The sequence below is a fragment of the Pseudonaja textilis genome, chromosome 3 (genome assembly GCF_049901715.1).
Source record: "Pseudonaja textilis isolate UNSWEBS1 chromosome 3, rPseTex1.2, whole genome shotgun sequence".
Classification (NCBI taxonomy): Eukaryota; Metazoa; Chordata; class Lepidosauria; order Squamata; family Elapidae; genus Pseudonaja; species Pseudonaja textilis.
In genome coordinates, this window is record NC_141992.1 from 23,484,783 (window position 1) to 23,509,391 (window position 24,609).

General features: G+C 35.0%; 1 protein-coding gene across 14 annotated transcripts in view; it reads left to right on the forward strand.

The window, feature by feature from the left end:
* Positions 1-24,609, forward strand: part of ZMYND8 (zinc finger MYND-type containing 8) — a 110,191-nt gene that overhangs the window by 74,145 nt on the left and 11,437 nt on the right. For 9 of the 14 annotated variants that reach the window (XM_026697522.2, XM_087929034.1, XM_087929028.1 and 6 more), the window contains 12 exons: positions 242-460; positions 2,033-2,146; positions 2,916-3,008; positions 4,163-4,250; positions 5,473-5,528; positions 6,859-6,936; positions 8,826-8,941; positions 10,142-10,623; positions 16,253-16,393; positions 16,896-17,048; positions 17,353-17,850; positions 23,668-24,036. In XM_026697522.2, coding sequence (XP_026553307.1) covers positions 242-460; positions 2,033-2,146; positions 2,916-3,008; positions 4,163-4,250; positions 5,473-5,528; positions 6,859-6,936; positions 8,826-8,941; positions 10,142-10,623; positions 16,253-16,393; positions 16,896-17,048; positions 17,353-17,850; positions 23,668-24,036 — 2,407 coding nt within the window. The remainder of the gene's footprint in view (positions 1-241; positions 461-2,032; positions 2,147-2,915; positions 3,009-4,162; positions 4,251-5,472; positions 5,529-6,858; positions 6,937-8,825; positions 8,942-10,141; positions 10,624-16,252; positions 16,394-16,895; positions 17,049-17,352; positions 17,851-23,667; positions 24,037-24,609) is intronic. The other 5 variants (XM_087929030.1, XM_026697528.2, XM_087929035.1 and 2 more) reach the window with 1 other exon arrangement.

Here is a 24,609-nt window from a genome sequence, read left to right on the forward strand (position 1 = left end):
ATTTCTAAGCAAATGTATAATGGTTTATATAGTTTGCCTCTAATGGAAGATCCAATGTATCTGATTTGGAAAAATTATATTTATTTAATGTAAGTTCTGTTTTCAAATACTTGGTGTGCTGAATGAGAGATTGGAACTGCATAAACATTAGGTGGGGGCTGGTTGGTCATATTTGCTTATTTTAATTTTAAAATACAAATTTGTTTTGAAACCAAACCTGTCTTTCTTGCCTACATTTCAGTCAGAACTAAGACATGGTCCGTTTTACTATATGAAGCAGCCACTCACCACAGACCCTGTTGATGTTGTACCGCAGGATGGACGGAATGATTTCTATTGCTGGGTTTGTCATCGGGAAGGCCAAGTCCTCTGCTGTGAACTCTGCCCTCGGGTTTATCATGCTAAGTGTCTGAAACTGACAGCGGAGCCAGAGGGGGATTGGTTTTGCCCAGAATGTGAGGTATGAGGCCCATATTTATTTCCCTGCTCCTAATTTCTCACTATCTAGAAAATTGTTCTCTTACCATTGACTGCCTGTGTAATCATGTCTTGAAAAGGTAAAAGGTTAATGTAAATAATCATACAAATTAAGGTCTTTACCATATTTAGCGGTTTTATGTTTTGATATGATGTTGGTTTTTTATTCACAATTTATTTTGTAGGCTAATTGGATTTGCTTTGTCAGTGGTGCGGTGGCCTGGAGGTAGAGCTCTCACCTCACAATCAGCAGGCTATGAGTTTGATCCTAGGTAGAGGCAGATATTTCTCTCTTTGGGCACACTGAGAATATATCTGCTGAACAAAACACTGTACTGGAGAGAGGAAGGGCATCCGACCATTAAAACACTCTGCTAGCTCCATTCAGTTGCCCAGACTCCACCTCGCAAGGGATTATGGGTCGTTAAAATATGATGATGATTGGATTTGTTTGTCGGATATCATAGAGAAGGGCAGGATGTGAATGAGAAAGCAGAAGATACTAAAGATTACATGCTATCATGATAAAAAAATTTATTATGGCATTCTCCTAATTTGAAATTATTCATTTTGTGTATTAAGTATTCTTTATATAGTATGAAAACATTTCAGAACAAAGCAGTTTTCAGAAATTCAAAATACCATTTAAAAGACAAGTTGAAGTCATTGTGTCTGTAAGATTATTTGTATAAGGAAGGTGAATAGATTTTTCTCAAAACATGATAGAGATGACTGATAATTTGCATCAACAAAATGCGCTAATTGCTATCACTATTTTTAAAAAGAAATAGATTATTTTAGAAAAAAATATATCTATATTTGTAGACTTTTGGGTTTAAATGTTGTGGGACCTGTGTCAAAGGATTGATATTGCTACTCAAGCATTTTCTAAATAGTAAACTATGCTACCTTATTTTAAATTCTGTTTTATATATATTGTATTTATTTTGTACTTCCACTTACCAAAGACGAACAATGAAAAATTCTAGACCATGGACATGCTCAAGAAAGAAAGTTAGATTGGAACAATAAGTTGATTAGATCCAGAGTTGATCACTAATGGAGTGATTGTAGTGTAGTATTTCCATTGATTTCAACATAATCAAATCTAGATTCAGGCTATTCATTTCAGTACATATAATCCATTGTCTTATGGGCCTTTAAATCAGGAAAATAATGAAGTGAAAGTGAAGCCTGCTTCCAGTCATGCTAGATTGTGATGGATCATCCCTGTAGTTTTATTGGCAGGAATAAACAAGTAGCTTGTCACTGCTTCATTTCCCAGTCTGTTTTATAGCCCTTTTTCTAGTGGTCTGCCATCCAAATACTAACTCGATGGACCCTACTTAGTTTTTTGACATTGGTCAGACACATCCATGTACCTGGACAAAACATCTGTGCTTCTCCCTGCAGAAATAGCACAGTGTTTTCATGATCATGGATATCTGTGGGTATTTATAATTCCATATAATGTAAAATAAATTTCAGTGTTTGTTTTGCATGTCAAAATTGTGAATTATTGAGAATTTTCAGTATGTTTGATTTTTATTTTTAGAAAATTACTGTAGCAGAATGCATAGAAACACAAAGTAAAGCTATGACAATGCTCACTATTGAACAGCTATCCTACTTGCTCAAGTTTGCACTACAAAAAATGAAACAGCCAGGGGTAAGAAGATGTGTGTTGATATATGACTGTACTGTGTATTATTGCTTGTTTGAAAATAAAATTGTCTTTAGATTTATTAACACAGTATGTGTTAATATGGTACAATATCTGGTATGGGCAGACTGTGAATGTCTGTCTATCTATCTATCTATCTATCTATCTATCTATCTATCTATCTATCTATCTATCTCATGCTGCCCATCTCATCTCACTGAGGCAATTCTAGGCAATTCTATGTTAGTTATTCAGTTAAAAAACCTTAAAAAATAAAGACTATAAATTTTAATTTTAATTTTAATTTGCTTGACTAAGATGAAGAGGAAGCATTGTTAGATCTGCTGCATGTTTGGCAATGTTTTAATAAAAAATACATAGGTATAGGCCTGGGAAGACTCTAAATATAAATGTGTTAAAGTTACATTAATTTTGTTATACATGTATGAACATGTGACGATTATAGAGAGTCCTCACTTAACCATAATTAGGACTGGCAACATGGTCATGATCATGTGACTTTGGCATGCTGCAACAGTCATAAGTCTGAGGACTGGTTGAAAATTTATCTTTAAGCACTTTTGTAATTTTGAACTGGGCAGTTCAAGCTTTTACCTGATCATATTTAAACAAATGATTATTGCTCAATTTGAGTGATTAACTAGATTGCAAACATAATCACCCTGGTTTTGACAACATTATTTGTTTTTAAGCAATATAATTGTTTTAGTAGGATTTGTATTGTAACTGTAATTTTTTATGCTTATTGAAACAGACAGAGCCATTTCAGAAGCCAGTTTCACTGGATCAGCATCCAGATTATGCAGAATACATATTTCATCCAATGGACCTTTGTACATTAGAAAAGGTTAGACAGGAAAGAAATTATTTTGCTATATATTAGATCATTGTTAATATTTTTCAATTTGTTGATGCAATAAATGTCTTTCTTTCAAATGTGTAAAGTTTATTAAGAAGTTCACTAAGTGAAAATATAGAGTTGGAAGGGATCTTAGTTTACTGGTCATTTAATCTAACCCTTCTGAAGTTTCCATTTGGTCTAATAACCATCAAGCCCCCTGATAAGGATCTCTTCCAAAGGGGACTCACCACTTCCTGTAACAACTTGTTCCATTGGTTGACAGATCACATAGACAAAAAGATTCCTTTGATATCTAGCCTTAATCTCCTTTCTTATATTAATCCATTGGTTCTGGTCCTGCCCTCTGGGGCAATAAAGAATGTCCACTTCTTGCTGTATGTGACAGCCTTCTTAATTAGTATCATGTGTCCCCATAGTTGTCTCTCCTGCAGGACAAACTTTCCCAGAACCTTTAACATAGGACCGTTTAATTGTTTACTTTCAGGAAACACATCATTTTTACTTTTATCTAAGATCGTTCTGCTTTTATTTCATTTCTGAGCTTTGGAAATACTGTAAGTGCATGCAAAGTTTCTGAGAGAATGGGAGATGCAAAGAATGAGATCTTAGTTCTCTAATTTAATATAACTACAGAGAACATTCAGATATCTATTTTATGGAATCAAATTTGAGGCTTGCTTCAAATGTGAATTTTTTATTTTATTTCAAATGACATAATTTAAAAATAAAGTAACTGTGATTCTTTTTTCCCCTGAAATGTATTATGGTGCTCTGTCCCATGATACAAAGTAGATTTTCATATATATAAAAAAGAAATGACCATAACAATACTTGTATCAAAATTCCTATAATTTGGTCAAACTTCAGTAATTATATTTAATATGCTGTAATTATATTCCAATAACGTTGGTAGCCAAAATGGCATCTAATTGATTATATTGAAGTTTATAATATTAACATATTTTTGATAATTCATTCCTGAATCTAATATCTACTCCCAGTTTATGATTATTCCAATTTTAATTTTTCCATTCATTTATTTGGAATAAAAGTATTAAGAAAATATGATATAGTAGGTAGCTTCTTCATTTAGATATTATTTCCCCATTTTAAATCAATGTTTATATTATCCTTTTCAGAATGTTAAAAAGAAGATGTATGGTTGCACTGAAGCCTTTCTGGCTGATGCCAAATGGATTTTGCACAATTGCATTATTTACAATGGGGGTATGTATATGCTTATTTCCTTGAAGTGAGGTAGTCCTGACCACAATAATGACCACAGTTGGGACCAATAACTCCGTTGGGAAGTCATGTGGTCATTAAGGGAGATGTTATGTCAACCTGACAAACTTGCAATTTCACTTCTGTTGTCATTAGGTGAGATATCACATGACCATAACTTGTGATTTTACTGCTGGCTTCTCTGTTGATTCTGCTTGTCAGAATCTGGCTGAGAAATCCACAAATGTTAATCATGTAACCTTAGGGACGTTGTAAAGCCCATTAGTGCGAGGACCAATTGTTATGTTATTTATTCAGCACTGTTCTAACTTTGAATGTTCATTAAACAAGACAGTCAGTAAGCAAGGTAAACCTGTAATTAATTTTTATACAATAAATTGAAGTAAACGGCCCAAAGATTCCAAGTAGAAAGACTTTTCAAAAAATTAGTAATGAAAGTAGGGTGAGTTTTCCATTCTTTCTCTAGTCCCCTCTCCCACCCACCCTCCGCCTTTGCGATGCAAATCTTTCCGAAATCAGTCTGTTTTTTCCAGCATCATAAAATCTGCTATCAATTGAAGGAAACATGCTGAATAAAGCCCTAAGTGATTCAAAGAGTTAAATTTATCCCTTTCCCTTCTCTATTTCAATTTAAGAGGTTTTTTTTAGATAAGATGGGACAGTAAATGTTTAATATTTTTAGCTGAGATTCTATAAAGAGGTCTTTGAAAATAGCTTTTTTCACATTGAGGTTTTATATTGAGATTGTGTGTGTGTGTTCTATATTAATGTATAAACTGTGAAATATTTTAGATCTCCTTTACAATAATGCTATAATTTTCAAATCTAAATAACCTCAGGTGTGATATATCTGTAAGATATGTTCATTTCTCTTGTAAAATTGGATCAAAAAGGTGCATTTAAACTGATTTCTCTTGAGAATGCTACAAGGTAATGCTAAAGAAAACATTACCTAATAATGATAAATTCAGTAAGAATAAATTTGTGAATGTTGTGGCTCTGTTACATCTGGGTTTATGAATGACTTACTTTTATGACTTGCCATTTCTACTGGCTAGATTCAAGATTTGTATTTAATTAATTTTGCCTTTTGAAACATGCATGTCAACCTGTATATGTTTGCACTCTAGATTCATAATACAAATAATAAGTATCTTTTGTAACAGAGATTTAATTAGACATCTGTACTTTCCTGTTTTCTCAGGAAATCACAAATTGACACAAACAGCAAAAGTCATAATTAAAATATGTGAACATGAGGTATGTATTTCCAAGTCAGCATTTATTTTTATTATACCAATTTAACCAACATTTTTTTGTAATGCTAGGAAAACTTAGAAATCATAGTTTTAGTATTTACATTACATAAAATGAAGTAGAATTACAAAATTTCAGGAATTGAATAATCTATATTCCAGTTTTTAAATTGCAGTCTTCTTCTCATATATCTAAGAGAATAAAGTCTATAAATAAAATATTTATTTCTGCATAGACATATATGGAATTCCTGTGCCTATTAAGCATATCGACTAATTGAAGTCATAAATACCAAGTTACAATTTCAGATTATATATAAATCAGACTATAAATTATTTTCAGTAATTTGGTGATTTTATAGCATTATTCAAATATATTAAGTTTATAAAATATCTGTTTTGAAAAATATGGGTCTAGATTTGGCATTGCTAAGTTGAAAAAACATTTGAAAGTATTGAGATAATAGGCTATGTCCAAAATTCATTGACTTTTTCCATGTGTAGTGGAAGTCTGCAGATTTCTTCCTTCTACACTCCTCGAAAATAATCCTTTAAGAATTCTAAACAAATTGTGCTGATAAATATTGTTCCATCAACAGATAAAGGCAAATTGTATGCCATACATACAAAAAAAACATTAAAAGTCTGAGGATTTTATAAAAACTCAACATGCCAACATCAGGGCTGGTATTCAACGGGTGTTACTACCGGTTTGGTGACTATGTTTTGCGTGTGCGTGCACGGTGTAAAAAACCTTAAGCTGTGCCATCCGGACAGCTGAAAAGCGTGCGCAGGTGCGCAGTGTTTGAAAAGCCTCTTTTTTCCTGCTTTTTCAACTTCAGCTGTGATGCGCAAAGCAGTTGAGGTTGAAAAAGCAGGAAATAAAGGTCAGGTAAGAGCCTGGGCAGGCGGGCCAAACAGCAGCAAACACAGAACCAGTTCGGTGTCTGCTGCTCTTCAGAGCTACCAGTTCTATAGAGCCGGCCAGGACCGGTAGCATCCCACCCCTGGCCAACATCTATAAATTTATTGCTTAAATTAAGATTTTCTTATGCAAAACTATGACTGTTGCTATCAAGCACCATGTTTTAACACTTTCCATTTATTTATATATAGTCATTGTTTACTGTATAGTAAAAAAACTGATATTGAATCTTGTGAAGCAGCAAAAATTAGTATATATATATGTTCCTAAATGCACACCGGGACAAAACATTTGGGGTAGAAAATTACAAATGACTGCCATGTTACTCTTGATTGCAGGATAGAATAGAATTGTAAATGCATTTAATCTCATTGTCCAATTCCATAATAGTTCATTTTTGTTTTTACAGATGAATGAAATTGAAGTATGTCCAGAATGTTATCTAGCTGCTTGCCAAAAACGAGAAAATTGGTTTTGTGAACCTTGTGTAAGTAAAAAAGGAAAGGGGTGGGTGGGAGGTTGTTAAATGATAAATAGCATATATAGAAGCACAGTGGATTTCACTTTTATACATACTCTTTTAAATGAAGGTTCTTGTTTATGCTCAAAACTCACATACTGCTGCTGATTGATACTTAATTAATAGAAATTGAGAAGTTAGTCTTCATTCTAGTAAGTCTCAAGGAAAGTATACGTGATCTAGATTTGGTTAATATTTCCAAATCTTTAAAATCAGTTGGCACTATTATTCCGGCTTACATATAATAGCTTAATAATGTTATGAAAGAGCAAATGGATATATATTTTAAATGGGTAAGGCAACATTAAGGGAAGTTATTACATAAATAATAAAATCACAATTCAGCTCAGAGGCAAAGCCTTTTCCATTGTTTCATCCCTGCTTTGTCAACTGTAGTAAAATGACATTGAACCCTCAAAGGATTCAAATGTATATTTTTTTGAAACTTGAAATCTACTAATAATCAGTTTTTTTAAAAAAATCAAATCTCAGAAGCCCTTATTTTTTTCTATACAGAATCACATTTATGTTGTTATTTATATGTTTTAGCCTGTTTGGAGTTCTTGTGGTTTGGAGAATATACAGCAAGTCCCTGTGTTAAGAACACTCTAGTTAAAGGACAACCCATAGTTAACAATGGAGCTCATTGCATCAGATTCCAAGTTAAACATATAATAATTCAAGTTAAATATGCAGTGGTTCAAATTCATTATTCAGTACTACTTTTACAGCATTATAATAATACTGTTCTGGTGTCTATACAAATTTGATTTAAGGACAGGTGTTGGAAACAGAACCTTGTTTTTAAACTGGGACTGCTTATCTAGTAGGGGAACTATTTGGGAATGATAAGCATCATGATTTGACATACTCATATTTACACACATTTTAAGTAGCAACAGCAGATGTTTTATTTTTTGTGCTTAGAACCAACACAGTATAAACATGGAATTAAAAAAACCTGAAACAGTAACACATTACAGTTAATCATCACATCATGATATAAAATATGGTACCTTTAAAGTAAAAAATTCATGACAGACTGTTATTTTATTGTTATAAACTGTATAAATTATATCTGTGTGATGGACTACATTACATTCTATATTTTTCAAAATCCTAAAATAAGAGTGTACTTATATTCATGTGATCTATTTAACCTCAAACTGACAGGAGAGAAGTTCAAAAGTAATATTAGAAAATATTACTTCACAGAAAGAGTAATGGGAGCTTGGAACTAACTTCTAACCAAGATAGTGGGTTAATTATCAGTAACTGTTTTTAACATGCTTGTGATAAACATATATCTATCATTCAGCAAATTTAAAAATCTAAAAATAATTCAAATAATTTAAATTAATTAAACAAACAAACTCAAAGGCAGACCTAGATCTTTTTCTGCCAACAGTTTTCTGTTTCTGTGATAACAGAAAGCTATATAGAAGCATTATTTGCACCACCCAAATGTAAACATTTCTGAAGTACTGCAACAGTAATCTGATTATTTAAATCAAAACTATGAATATTGTATTTTGAAGATGGAGTATCTCTACAGATTAATTTACATTTATTTGATATTTGAATTATTGTTTTGACGTTACCACTGAACAATCAGAATGAGGCAAAAATTTGCTGGCAACTATTTGCCACAGAGAGAACATGTTTTAAAGGAAGCCAAAAATTATTTTAATAAGATGGGAAAGCTATACAAAGACTTCATTTAAAGTTGTAAATTTGGGACATTTTTACAATCTCAGTCATATAAAAAACTATTGTCTTGCATGTCAGCAGTTAGAAAATAATGCATGGGTTAAAATAGTTTTCTCACCATGTGGTCACTATGCACTTTCCTCTAGAGCAATCCACACCCATTGGTTTGGGCTAAACTCAAGGGTTTCCCATTCTGGCCGGCTAAAGCACTGAGAGATAAAGATGGTCAAGTTGATGCTCGTTTCTTTGGTCAACATGACAGGTGGGAATTAATCAAAAGATAATGGAATAATTCAGATCATTCCTTTTTGGTGAATGATTAGGTGGTAGCTGCATTAGTTAAAATGTTAATATTCTGCAAATAGTGATTTTTGTACAGAATATAAGAAGCTCATTGGGATAACTCATTTTTAAAAATTAAAAAAATAACATAATTTTGTCCACTGAGGGAATACATTTAGTCAATTTTGATAACTGATATTTACATGTTACCAACCATGACATGAATTAGAAGGTCCGTTGTAGTTAGGATTTATAAAAGGAATTTTTGTTCAGAAATGGTCATGGTGGACCATTCACGAGTGCTGTAAAAAGGAGGAATTTTCAGGGCTGGCTACATAAAAGCTCTAAATCTCAGTGTAAAATCATGAGGGAAGGATTTATCCCACATGGTTTGAAAGATTTGATATTTGTTCAAGTGACAGAAAAAGCCCCTTTGCTCACTGCTATCATTTCTGTGATACAATTACAGGATTTCTAACTATTTCTAGTGTTCTTTACTTAACAGGAAACTTTATGTATACATAAATATATATGAAGAGAGCCAATTAAAATTATGGCTTTTATTTTTATAAAGAAAGTAATTGTTTTCCTGGATTTTGACTAGTATTCTCAAATATGTAGAAATGTTTATATTTATTATGGCGGAGCCTTCTTTTACTGTCCTGTTGGTCAGCATGAGGCCACCAAATGTAACAGTAGAAAGAATAATTAATATATACTAATATCATTTGGTTGATCAACTTAGTCCTAAGTAATCACCATATATGTAGTGTGAACTAAATGATAATGTAAGCATAAAGTGATTTGCTGTGCAACAAGAGAGTAATTGTAAAGTTGACAGTTATTTCTTTTTTATTGTATCATGTTCACTTTAAGAAATTTGAATTGGAATATATAATCGTCTTTTCCATATCATCTGGTATTTGTAGGTTGGATTTTGAATTTCCTTAACTGATTTTTAATGAATTGTTTTCAAAGCTGTATTTCTAGAACTATTAATTTTTTCTGGGGACTGATTAAATAGACCTTTCAGTTTACAAGTAATTGCTAAATAAAGTTTCTGCCTTAAGCATGTATCAGACACCTATTGAAAAGTTTAAGAATTGCCTTTAACAGTGTTTAGAATTGAAATAAAAATTAGGTACCATTTATATGGTTTCTTTTACTGTCTTATTTGCAGGGCCTGGGTTCCAGTAAATAATTGCTACCTCATGTCTAAAGAAATTCCTTTTTCCGTGAAAAAGACTAAAAGCATATTTAACAGTGCAATGCAAGAGATGGAGGTTTATGTGGAGAACATTCGTAGAAAGTTTGGCGTATTTAATTATGCACCTTTCCGGACACCATATACTCCCAACAATCAGTACCAAATGTTGTTAGACCCTTCAAATCCTGGGGCTGGAACTGCTAAGACAGATAAACAAGAGAAAATCAAACTTAACTTTGATATGACAGCATCACCCAAGATTTTAATGAGCAAACCTATGCTTAGTAGCAGTACTGGACGAAGAATTTCCCTAACAGACATGCCACGTTCACCAATGAGTACAAATTCATCAGTACACACTGGATCTGATGTTGAACAGGATGGAGAGAAAAAAGCAACCTCTAGCCACTTTAGTGCAAGTGAAGAATCTATGGACTTTATTGATAAAAGTACAGGTAAGAGTACAGGTAAAAGTACGGAAACAAAATTGCTACATTAATTAGCAGTTGAACTTTAACATCAACCAGTGCATGGAATTTCATAAAACTGGAAGGAAAGTTTGTCTAATACTTTATAGGATGTGTTACTATTGGTAGACTCAAGTGCAGCAATATTCCTAAAGCTTCTATCCAATGTTCTTGGGACCAATTATATAAGAGTAGGGTAGAGGCATAAAGGTTGTCTCCCACACTAATAACAGGGTAAATTGTGGTAGATCAGTCTCCTGCGAAGAATTTAAATTATAATGTAGGAAGAGTCATGAGTTATTGAACAAAAGCTATCACAGTAGAGGGGCTTCATGCAGGAAGGGGAGCATGATATGGTTATTTGGTTCAAGCAAACTAGTACATAGAAAAATGCTTTGTAGTCTTCAGGGTTAATTGGACTCTCACTCCCATTATGCACTCAACAATTTTTCAGCAAGGGATCTGCTTAGTGCCCTGCAGATTTATATCATATTACATCATGGTGGATCACACACCCTACTTTAAAAGAATTTAGTAGTCTAAAATAAAAATTAATTTCTGGTTGTCCTCAGCTGCTAAATTACAATGAAACAATCAGAGTTCAGAGAACACTGAAATGATAAGTACATAATAATAGGGATTGGATTTCAGAATATTTCATGTTATTCTTCCAGTTTTTTATACATTTTTCTTGGAGTATAAGAAAAAAGTACTTACCTTTCAGAAACAAGATTTGACTTACAGTCAAGAGCAAAAATATTAAGAAGATAATATAAAACAATCAAGTTAATTTATTGTTTCAGAAATATGTCAGCAGCACTATATTTAACATTTTTGTGTTTTTGAAAATTTGGGCCACAGATAAATGAAATAATCTGATCTTGAAGAAACTCAGAATTGCTTCCTTTTTTAAAATCAATGCTTGCCAAATGTTAGCATTAAACAGAATAATATATTATAAGCCAGCTATAATTATTATAATCCATTTGGAAAGCTCAGCTATTCTATACCAAGCATTATCCTCCACATACTAATCTGCACCTAATTCCTTAGGTGAATGACAGATAGTATCAGAATACCACCTACATGTTGATGTACAGCTGTTTCTGATATAGAGCAAAGAAATAAATGTTACTTCATTTGGATCCAGTCTGGATATCTTTGAACTTGATTGTGCGTTATTTGTTTGGACAATGACTGCAGTTCTAAATTGTACTTTAGTATATTTGTGATATTCCTGTTATATATATACATAAACATACAAAGTAGTCATCAAAATCTTAAGAGGATTGAATATCTCATTTAATTTTGAACTCCTGCTCTCATTTCATTTATATTTCTTGGATGTTCTTTTTTTTTTTCAACAAATTTTATTCAGTTCTTCACATTAAAAACAAAAATCTCTTTTTGGTGGACAACATATTTCCAGGTCAACACCTTTACATACAAATATGACAGCAATTATACATTCATATATGTATACTTAATTTTATTATTACCTTTTCCATTCCAAATTTTCAGTAAGGAGAGAAACAAACACATTAATTCTAGCCTCTTTCATTAATCTCAATCGAAACATCTTTTTGTTTCATTTCAATTATTTCAAATATAATCCTTTAATATTTATTTTAAAAATAAAGATAATATGTGTTTGCCTAATAATAATAATGATGATGATGATGATAATGATGACGATAAAAAAGGGTTACCAATGTCTCTCCTTGCTTTTAATAGTCTATATTAACTTATTAATTTAGTTGGTTCTTTAATCGGTCATATTCCCTTTCCATTGCACATTCTTTTTATAAATCCTAGATTAATAAAAATTTTAACACTAAAAGAAAAAAAAAGTATAGGTTTCCTCCCTTTTACTGCTTTGAGTGTGACACCTCAATGATTAAAATATACCTTTATTCCCTCATCTTGATTCCCAATAAACCATTATTTTTAAGAAGTTACAATAATAATCATTACATCTTTTCATTTGGATTCCGCAGCATATTTTCCTCCCTTAATTTTTAATAAGATCAGTATCTATGTTACCCTATTTTCCAAATATTTTTAATTGCAGAAATATTCTTATTACCCCTTGTCACCCTGCAGAATCCCCTTTTTAATTCATCAACCATTATCTCTGAAAAAACAATTTCTTTTCAACATTTTACTATTTCCGTATTTCTTTATTTCATGCTCCTGTTTCTTACTGCTTCTCCTCCCCCTCTTTCCGCCATATCTTTTCTCATTCCAGTTTATATCCCTCTCTTTCTTAATATCTTCCTTTCCCCTTTTCTGCTGGGTCTTTCTGCCTTTCCCGACTTCACAGGTATTCCCCCTTTTGATTTCCTTCTTAAATCTCAACTTTTTAACCTTCCTTCTTTCCCCACTTCTTTTGTAGTGTTCTTTGTGTTAATTGTCTATTTAAAATGTCTTCTCCTTGAGTCGACTCCTCCTCCTCTGAAGCTCTTTCTTCTTGTTCTTCAATCGCCATTTCCATTTTTTCTAACACAGAGCAAAGTGATTTGCCTCTTTCCTGTAGTAATTCTCTCATATTTTTAAGTTCCATGTTTAATTCCCGAAGAGATATCATCATTACACACTCTTGTATTTTATGATTGTTAAATCCACACAAAAAAACCACTTTTACTTTCCTTCTTTCTTCTTTCAATTTTCTAAAGTTCTCAATTACTCCAGCCCAGAGTCTATACCAAAAACATCAATCAATCCCACAGTCAGTCTTTCCTTGCTTTTTTCTTTGTTCTGGTTCTGCTTTCACTTTCTAAGATTCTTACTTTGTTTCAATATTTCTTTAATATTATATCCACACAAGTTCATTCAGAAACAGGATACCTTCCCTTTTGTTTGAGCTCAAGTTTTTGTCAAAAGGTGGCACTCTCCATTATGCAAAGTCTTCTTCACCTTTTCCCCCCATTTTTTAATTTAGGGTTTTTTGAAACTCAATATTCCAGCACAGTCCAGTCTCCAATTTGTAAACTTTATTATTATTATTTTTTGACAATCTTAAGTCCAGCTTTGTTTTATGCCTGTTTATTGCCAAAATATTTTAGTCCAATTTAGTTAAATCTTTAGTTCCGGCTTCTTCCTTTCCCGATTCGAAGCCCTGCTTAGCTGTCAAAAATATTTTCTTTTTTTTCCTGTTCCTTTGTAATTTCGCCGCTTACTTTTCTTAAAAATTCCATGTTACCTTAATCCCAGGGTACTTTTGTTTAGTTGTATTGCCCAGTTGTCCCGGTTCAGATGTTATCCACCTCTTTCGTCCCTCCTGCACAAATCTTAATCCAGCTGAGTCCTCCTCTTTGGGGTGGCCATTTTAAACCACTGCTGCAGTCATCTTCGGGGGGGGGAAAGACCAAGCCCAGGAGGGGAGATGCGGCTCCCCTCAACCTGGCTTGCAACTTCCCCTTACTCCACTGCCCCTCCAAGGTAGCTTCAGCTCCTAATTGTAATGATTGGGGCTCTCCAACGAAAGAGCACGGACCATAGCCACAGAGAGTCGCGATCTACGGTCCATCAGCGCGGAGGCTCCGCCTTCTTCCTGCCTATATTGCTTGGATGTTCTATAGAAAGAAAATAAAAGTATTAGGAATATATGCAGTACTTATGTATATTCAAATATTCCTAGTTTAATGTCAGCCCCAGAGCACCCCACAAAGCAATTAATCCAGGCTGTGTAGAAACACAAGGCTGTGCTGCCCACATGGCCCACGGGAACCCTCCCCACCCACCCACTCCTTACCGGGCAAACTTGCCTGCTAAATTGTTATTTTTCTTCCCCCCCACCCCCGACCATCAGCTGTTCTGCTGTGCCGGGAGATTTAGACTAGCTAGGAAGCAGGAAATGGTTGGATTTCTTGCTTTCTAGCTAGTCTTTAGATCTTTGGCTCTGCTTTTAAGCACAGCCAAACCTCCCTTAGGACTGAAGGTTCTATTATTCAGTGCAGACTCATGGCAAGCAAATTTTATGTGACAGACTCAGGTAGCCTATGGCAGATAGATAGATCACCGAATGATTCTATGAGCAACTCAATCTGCCTGCCTGCTTTGCCTGATTTTGGGTAAAAGTTGCTCTTTTTTAAATAAAAAATTCAATGTTTACATACATGGTGTGTTGTGAGTTAATTTTATGAGTTTGCTTGCGAGCAAATTTTATGAGTTTGCTTGCAAGCAAATTTTATGTGACAGACTGAGATAGCCAATGGCAGATAGGTAGATCTCTAAATGAATTTGTGATTCTGTGAGCAACTCAATCTGCTTGCCTGCTTTTTTATAATATTTACATGCAAGCCATGCGCAGCCAGTCACATGACCACAAAGCCACACCCACAAATTAGGCCATGCCCACAGAAACAGTTAGTGGTCCCTGGGATTTAAAATTATGAGTTTGGTGGTCCCTGAGGTCCAAAAGGTTGGTGACCCTGTTGTGTATGTTTTCTGGTGAAAAAAATTGACCAGCCACTTCCACAAGCAAGGTCTGTCATTCTATTATACAATGGCTTTTGCTTATGACTGCCTGGGCAGTTCTTATTAGCTTGTCTTTTCTCATCTATTGCCTTCAGATAGATTTTTCAAAGTATTATTGTTACTCTGCAGACCTGATCATTCTCCTGGTCTCTACTGATAATTTTTTCATTGTTTCAAATTGACCATTATTTAGCCGCAATAGTTGTATTCTAATGCAACTTTAGGTTGCATTAGAGAAAATGATGTTACTCATGGATTTGCATTTAAAGACTAAACAGTATATTGAAATGTATTTTATAACATATATTATCCTAGGCTTCTTGCTTAGCCTGATACCAAAAGAGGCAGTTAGAATATGATTTATTTTTGCCAGTCATTATATCTGAACTATCTTAATTAATGAGTAATTAAGTGGCAGCATATAAATGTTCTTGGATATTCCTTCAAAAACTAGCATGATCAGACCTTAGATGCCACTTGATGAAAGACCATCAGGAAATATCAGGACCATAGGCTAGATTATTAAATGTGGCTAATTGTTAAATATAGTTCATATTTAATAAATAATTAAATATGAAATTTACTACAAGAAAAATTAGATATTTAAATAGCTAGGAAAAAAGAAGTTCACAATTTTATGTAATTCTTGATTTATATAAGCATTCCACCTATGCTCAGTTTCCCCTGAATATTGGTTAAATTTTAAAAGGTGATAAGAGTTAGAATGTTTAGAAATGCGTGTTTCATTGGAAGTCTTGAAGAAATTTCTCACTACTTTTGTAACTTGCTTCTTTATTTCTTTTCTGTATAGTCCCTCAGCGAGGACCTTTTGTTGCTGTGAGATGACATTAGACCATTTAATTTTGACTCCATGGCCAACATACAAAAGAACTATATTTGCATGTTCCTTATCTATATTTTTTATTGATTTTGCACAGATACCTTATTGATCTTTTCCCACATGGGAGAATGTGTTTGCCCTCAGTTTCAAAAGCAATTTGTGACACTGTGTAGGGAGTTACTGTTCAAAAAGTAAGGGGAAACAGAAGTTACACAGAGGGACTTGACCTTGATCTCTGCCTAAATAACCTCAGGTTATATTTGCAATTTACTTTATGTCAATGACATTCTTTTTCAGCTTCTCCAGCAGCAACAAGGACAGGCCAAACAGGAAGCTTGTCGGGTAGTCCCAAACCTTTCTCTCCTCAACCATCAACTCCTACACCTGCCAAGCAAGAAAGAACATCTACTCCAGGCAGCATTCTTAATCTTAATCTTGGTAAAATAAAGTTGTCCATGTAGTAATGGATATGAGATTTATATATGATAGTGATGATTAGATGGTGCACCTGCTTGCAACTGCTAATACTAAATTTGGGGTTAATATTATCTTGGTTTTCAGCCTAAGTGCTATAGGTGCCGCTGAAAAATTGATCAGTTTTACTTAAACATGATGGCTGAATTTATGTAGGAGCACTGATTTAAGATTGGACCAACTATATTACAATAGTATATGGAACTTTTGAATCAACTTAGCCAAGGATTGTTTGTGTATTCATTAGCATAAAGAATGTTCAGAGTGTTCATTAGGTATAATCTTATACATAATTAAATGCATAATTGTTATCTACTTCTCCCCTGTCCTAAAATAAGCTATTGTAAGTTTTTAACCATACTTCACAGTAGTAATCATTAATAATAGTTAATGAATGTCATTAAATTCGTTTGTGTTTGTTTAAATTCAGTTACTTAATGGAAACATTTTTAATTTAATATTCTAGATCGTAGTAAAGCTGAAATGGATCTGAAAGAGTTGAGTGAATCAGTCCAGCAGCAATCTACACCTGTGCCACTGATTTCACCAAAACGACAAATTCGCAGCAGATTTCAGCTGAACCTGGACAAAACAATAGAGAGTTGTAAAGCACAACTAGGTATGCGTGTGCATTTGATATGCTTGATTGTATAGGCACTAAATACATTCTTTTTGCCATTACTTCATAAATATATCGCAGTATTAGCTCTGTATCCAAAGAAGCCAGGATTCAGAGTCCTTTGTGTTCTTATTTTTGAACACAAATGCTACTTCCATACAATATTAAAATATGAAGGATTTTCTTTCACAGTGGGCTACTATGATAAATCTGTTATATGCATGTTCACTGATTCACATAGCTTTATTTTTAAAATATAAGCTATTGGAAATAAATGGGGTAAAATTTTATTTTTTATGATTAGGAATCAATGAAATATCTGAAGATGTTGCAGTAGAGCATAGTGACTCAGAAGATTCTGAAAAGTCAGACTCCAGTGATAGTGAATATATCAGTGATGATGAACAGAAGTCCAAAAATGATCAGGAAGAAGAAGAAAAAGAAGGTATAAGAAGTGATAAAGAATCTTTAGTTGTGAAAAAAAAACTAAAGCCACCAACTCCAACAGAAGAAAAAGAGGAAATTAAAAGTACAAGCTCAGAAGTAGAGAAAATAAATAGCCCTGCCAAAGAGAAGGCAAATGTAGACTCTGATAAAGAGCTTTCAGAAAAGGGGAAAAGTTTGTCACATCCCACAAAGGAAAAACTGAAAACTAAAGAAGAGACCGACTCACCAACTGTGCATCTTGGTTTAGATTCTGATTCAGAAAATGAGCTAGTTATTGACCTTGGTGAAGACCAGTGTGGCCGTGAGGGACGAAAAAACAAAAAAGAAGCCAAGGAATCACCTCCTAAACAAGAAGGTAGGATACGTTAAATTTTTTCTTGATCATGAAAATACTGAATACTATTTTCAGAGCTGTCCTGAAATGCCCTTAATGAAATATTTTTTGTATTTCTAGACTGATAAAAACAATTTATTTAAAAATGGGGCTGTTATGTTCTTCTACATTTCTGCAACTAAAACTATATGACTTTTATGTAAGACAAACTTTTATATAGTAGAAAAGAGTTGGAAAACTCAAGATAATCCAATGATGTCTTCAGGTTCAACAATATGCAAAATGCTTGAGGAATATATATTAAAAAAACTATTCCAGCAAGTTAGTACTAGTGCTGCTTTAAGGTCCATTTGTTCAGTGACTGTTCAAAGTTATGATGGCACTGAAAAAAATTATCACATGATAAAAATTCAGGCCAACCAGCCCACATTTATGGCTGTCCCTCATCCCCTAGTTCTCCCTTGTCATCTTTGCCTGCCTTCCCTTCACTGGTCTAACATCCCAGTCATGCATGGGACTCTTGGGACTTGCCACCCTGTGGCTCTGGGGTTGCTTGCACCCTGACCCACAACTGCTGCACTTGTGCTGTGCCTGTATTAGTTGGACCACACCTTGTTGGCAAACTGCACCCTCCTCTTTCTGGCAACAGCCATGCCCTGCCACATCTTGCTAGCCAACTCTACCCCAATCCCATAGTTCTGTGCTGACCATTCACACACTTTCCTCATGTCCTTTTGTGCTCACATGGCATATTGTCTGCCACCCTTGAATCCATTGCTTCCTTCGCCTAAGCAGCAACCCTCCCCACCCATGCCTTGCCATCCATCTGCATACCTATCCTTAGTTCCACTGCACTCTCGCTACACACCATCCATCAGTCCTGCTGTGCTTGCATTGCATCTTGCCAGAAATTTGTGCACCCACCCATACCTCGCCAGGCCCCCATGCACCCTCCCTCACTGGGCTGCAGCCACTTAACTGCCTACCAACCTCCTTATAAATCACCTGGGACTTGCAACTTCTTGCCAGTTTCCACATTGACTTTGCTTTTTGGAAGCTGGCAGAAGTTGCAAGGAGGTCTTCACTCCACAATATGTGATCCTCATGTAAAAACAGCAATGGGAACTTATATGCTGTTGTTACAGAATTTGCCATCTCTTATAAATGTGGTCATAATGTTGTACTTTACAACTACATAACTTAGCAATGTAAATTCCAATTCCAGCTACCGTAGTTAACAATGGACTATCTGTGTAGGAAAAGAAAAAAAAAGCATGAGAGAGGGGAATAATGTGAAAAGGGAAATAGGCCAATTGGGTGAAGTGGTGTAGAAAACCTAATTGTATTGTAGTAGTCAACAAATGGGCATGATTAAGAAACTACAAACTGTTCCCCATGTGGCTTGTTTAGGATGTTATTCAAATAAGCAACTCTGGCTCATTTCTCAGAATGAGTCAGGAAAAGAACTGGAGTCATTAAAACCAAATATATGGAGAGGGTAAAGAAAATAAATTACATCAGTTTCACAATATTGCAATACAGTAGTGGGACTTAGGTCAGCTTGGATTCCAAGTCAGAAAAAAATTCCCATATTCTCAATTGACATTCTTATGGCTTAAAAATTACTTACAAAATCAAGAAATTGGAAAAGGTCCAAATAATCATTTTATGAGTTCAGAGCAGGTTCGCCAATTACTGGTCTCTTGCCCAGTAAGTCAAGAGCAAATATCACAAAGCTCTATAAATTTTACGTAGTAAAGTAATCAAGGACAGTTTGTAAGCACAGAAAATCCTAAATAAAGAACTCTTTTTAAACTAATTATTAAAGAAAATTGCCACAAGCACAGGGTATCTTTCATGATTTCAAAACATTTCAAACACATTCTTGGAAATATAACATAGCATTTCTTTGAAACGTCTTTGAAATTGAGTTGAGGCCCTAATTGTTATTCTGTCAAGCTGATCCTGCTTTTACCAGAAGGAAGAATTAGAGAAGTATGGCAATATATATCCTTGACTCTTGCCTCCTCTTAACAAGGCATGAACTCTGGCCATTTATCCCCTGACTAGCACAATACGTGAGAGGTACAGAAAAGTACACCTAAAGAAACGTATAGTAGTGCTATCCCTAAAATAAGTAAATATACATATTGATTCAAACAGAGTTCTTATTCCAACCCACCACAGCCACAAATGTCAGTTCTATTTAAATCCACTCTTTAGTGAAGAAATATTTTTTTAAAAATTGAAAGGGAGTGCTTAATAGAATGGAATCTTCTAAGCATCTGATTTTCTTTAAACAAGATTGCAAGGGAGAAATCTATTTGCTTGGAGATTGGTAGATAGGCCCATGGATTCAGTTATGCAGTTTGAACATGTAGAGCTCAAACTATCTACTTTATTATTCTGTATACCAATTTCACAGGAATCTTCCCAGACTAGCAGGTTTGCCTGAGAAAGACTAGATAAAGCTCAAAGGCTGTGTGTGTGTGAGTGTGTGAGTGTGACCTTGCCTCTTGTGTTTACATGAAGAATCCACACCTGTGATAGTTATATGGCATATGTTAGCAGGGAACTCTGACTGTTATAATCCCAATAGTGTCAAGGAAGTATTGATTGTGTTTTATAAATTACCTTCCATAAGTAGAATAGAATAGAATTGGAATATTTTTCATGATTATCCTTCAGCTATGCTCATTTTTTCTAAGACATTTTTGAAATTACATTTTCTTAAAATTTAAGAAGTGTAGAAAGGATATTATAATTGGTGTAGTGGTTGGTCTAGAAAAAAAGAGGCTGTGCATTCTAATCCTGCCTTAAGCATGAAAAACTGGGTAGTGGCTTTGGGCCAGCCATTCTCAGTCCAACCCATTTCACCAGATTGTTAGGAAAAGAATGATGTTTACCACCTAGAGTTAATTAAAACTAAGAAAGGTAGTTAAAAGAATCTTTAAAGAATTGCACTTAATTTTTATTCAGCCATATCACACTACTGACTTATACTCAGTTTGTGATTAAGTGTAATTGCAAGATTTCTTTCACCTATGTTGCCTATTCTGCATTCAATTTCTTTTCTTATGTGAAAACCTTGAATTTATTTCTGTTAAGTTTAACTCAAACTTGTAATTGGTATGGCTATTTGAAAGTTCTGAAGATATTAGAATTAAGAAATCTGTGTCACCTTCCGTAGGAATTTTCATCTGCAGGAAATATCCTAGCACTTATATCTTAATAGTTAAGCTTCAGAGGAAATATTCAAAACACCTAGGAGTTATTCCTTAGGAGAATTAAAAGTTAAGAAAAGAATAGATATATGAACCCCTGCTCAAAGACACAAATGAAACATAACATATGGTATATAGAATACCGTGTTTCTCCTAAAACAAGACCCACCCCAAAAAGAAGGCCCAGCACCGTTTTGTGCACATGTGTTAAAATTAAGCTCTACCCCCAACATTGGCTGAATTTAAGAGCATGTGTGGCTTGTCCCCCACCATTTTCTCACGTCGCTTGCAGTGAGGACAACATGAGGTGAGAAGGCGAGGGGGGAATGGGTGGAGTGGGGAACTTTCCCCAAGTGCCTCACCTGTCCACCAGGCTGCTTCTTTCCTGGCCGAAAAGAGCAACCCATGCGCCTTGCGCACTCTTGCCTACCTGTAACGGTCACTCTAGCTATCGGTAGCCATCCACCCCAAAAAGCCTGCCATTGTCCACCCCGGCAAACCTGGCCACCGGGCCACTTCTTTTGCAGATGAAGAATGTTTGGGCGAGTGATGTGCCCCATGCTGCCTGAAGTACGTTTTGCAAAAGGTCTTCCTTGCTGTGCTGGGCCACATTGGTGGGGACAAACATAAACACTCAAAAACGGTATGTACTTCAGGCGGCATTGAGCTTGACACCCCTGGTTTAAAGGGTTCTCATTGTCAGCCCTGGAGCCATTTTCCTCTGGCCCCTCCAGGGCTGCCACAGCAGAAATGAGTCAAGCCGTGGGAATGAGAGGGAGGAGGTAGAGATAGCTGGGGAATGAAGGAGTTTCCCACCAGGTGCGAAGAAGTGGGATCTGAGACCTGATTGGACCATGTGATGGATTGCATGGGCAGGGAAAGGAAAACTGTACGTTTGACTAGGGGGAAATCTGAGGGGTAATTAGAGTTGGGTTTCCCCAGATTTGTCAATATGACGTGCCTAATAAACCTATACTTTGAGGAATATGCCTGCCTTGGAGTCTTGGGTGTGTTACTTTGAACCCTGACACTCATATTGCTTGATAACTGCAGTTGGGACCAGCAACTTTGTTAGTGAGGGATACATTTGTTAAATAAGACATAAACCCTGATGGACTTACAGCCTCATTTGCCCCCTGCTCGTTAAGCAATTCACTCACACTTGTTAAGCAAGACATCACATGATGCAACTTATGTTTTTACTGCCTACTTCATTGACTGCTTGTCAGAAGCTGACTGTGAAATTTGTAAATGGTGACCACAAGACACGGAAACTTTTGTAAATGCCCACAGGTTGCAAAACACCCAAATTTCAATTACATAACCTTGGGGTGAGTTCCAGTCATAAAGTTACTTTTACAGAGCCATTGGAACTTCAAATGGTCACTAAACAGGGCATCATTAAGTCAGAATAATTTATACATATTATGTAAGGGTGATTCAGAAACAGCTATTTCATTATTTTTAATAAAGGATTAATAGATCTTATTAATTTGTGTGCTACCTGCCTAATGACTCTTTATTTGGGCTAAAGTAGCTATTGTTTCTTACTCAATTATCTTTATTTAAATATTATCAAAAATTTGATATTTTTTCTTAGTTTATATGGGTACATTATACAGCTGGTCCTCAATTTACAATAGTTCATTTGGTGATCATTCAAAATTACAATAACACTGAAAAAAGTGACTTATGACCATTTTCACATTTACGACCATTGCAGCGTTCACACAATCAAAATTAAGATGCTTGGCAAGCGGTTCATATTTATGGCAGTTGCAGTGTTCTGGGGTCATATAATTCACTTTTGTGACCTTCTGACAAGTAGAGTCAATGGGGAATCCAGATTCACTTTACTAACTTAACAAATGCAATGATTCACTTAACAACTGTGGCAAGAAAAATTGTAAAAATGGGAAAACTCACTTAACAAATGTTTCATTTAGCAACATGAATTTTGGGTGCAATTGTCATAATTCGAGGACTACATGTAGAAGATGCATAGTATTATGTCAATTTAGACATAAGTTCTCTTGCATGATCCAATCTGGATCGGTCAATGAGTATACATTAAATTGTAATAGCTTTGAAATTGCTATTTGGTAGTATGTCCCTGTTGGTATCACTATCTGCACTGGCGAAGTGATGTATAAAGAAGTTTAATATTTCATTTGGTAGTTTGTTCTTGAAACTTACTATCCTGAGAAGGCAAAAATTGAAAATATTTCAGTTTTACTGTTTCAAAATTTGAAGATTTCAGACTCTGATACCATGGATGAATATCATAATACCATGATGAAGAATATTAAAAGCAGGACATATGTGTAATACAAGAGAGTAAAAATGACAGGAGAGTATAGGAGTGAAATGCCAAAACAAAAAGTTGAAACTCTCTAAGCAAATTTATATACAGCTATTTATTTTCATTTAATCATACTTGTAGGTGAAACAAACGCTTTTGTAAATAAAGTCTTGTAAATTTCTTTCTAAATTTAAAACAGTAGATTTTCCACTTAATAACAAATGGTTAGGAACCAGTGTTTTACCTTATTCCCTTAGAACGCTGAACTTCCAATAAATCTTGGTTCTTGTTTTTTTTTTTAACCTGGTTAAGCTGCAGCTAAAACCCCAGTTCCTTCAAGTGTCAACAGTCAGCCTCCAGTTGAAACTCAGGTGCTTACTCGATCAGCATCCCAGACACCCCCAGCCGGTGTTACAGCTACGACAAGCGCTGCTTCTGCTGTCAGCACTCCAGCGGCAGCTACTGGAAGTCCTGTAAAGAAACAGAGACCTCTCCTACCAAAGGAAACGGTCCCAGCTGTGCAGCGGGTAGTGTGGAATTCTTCAAACAAATTTCAGACTTCTTCCCAGAAATGGCATATGCAGAAGGTACAAAGGCAGCAGCAACAAAATCAGCAGCAGCAACAGCAGCAGCCTCAGTCTTCCCAAGGAACAAGATACCAGACAAGACAGGCAGTGAAAGGTATTCCCCACCTTTCCTAATGTCTTCTCATTGCAATATGTTCACAGTAGTTGTGCCCAGACGTCAAATATGAATTGCACAAAAATGAGGAGATCATCAAACATTCCACCACTATATATAGTAAGAAACCTTTCAGTTGGAATATGAATTGTCCAGTCCTTTTATCGATGATTTAATTAACCAAGTGCATTTAACATAAAAATAATATGAAAACATAGGCTATCATCATAATAACACTGTAGTTAGTGATAAGTTGAATCTAGATCAGGGGTGTCAAACTCGTGTCATCACAGCAGTGTCACATGACATATCCTGACTTTTCTCCCTTCCGTAAACCAGGTGTGGGCTTGGCCAGTGTGTGAACCATTCGGCCTGCAGGCAGTGAGTTTGACAACCCTGAACTAGATAAAAGGAAAACCACCTCTAAAATATGACAATCTTTTGGAACCAGCAGGTGCTTCGCTTCTGCAGGATGAAGTGGTTATTTTTGCTGACCATCCTTTCTTCACAAGTGATTCCTAAGCCCTTCACAGCTATATTTTGTGTGTGGAGGGGTGGGGATTGCAGGAGAAA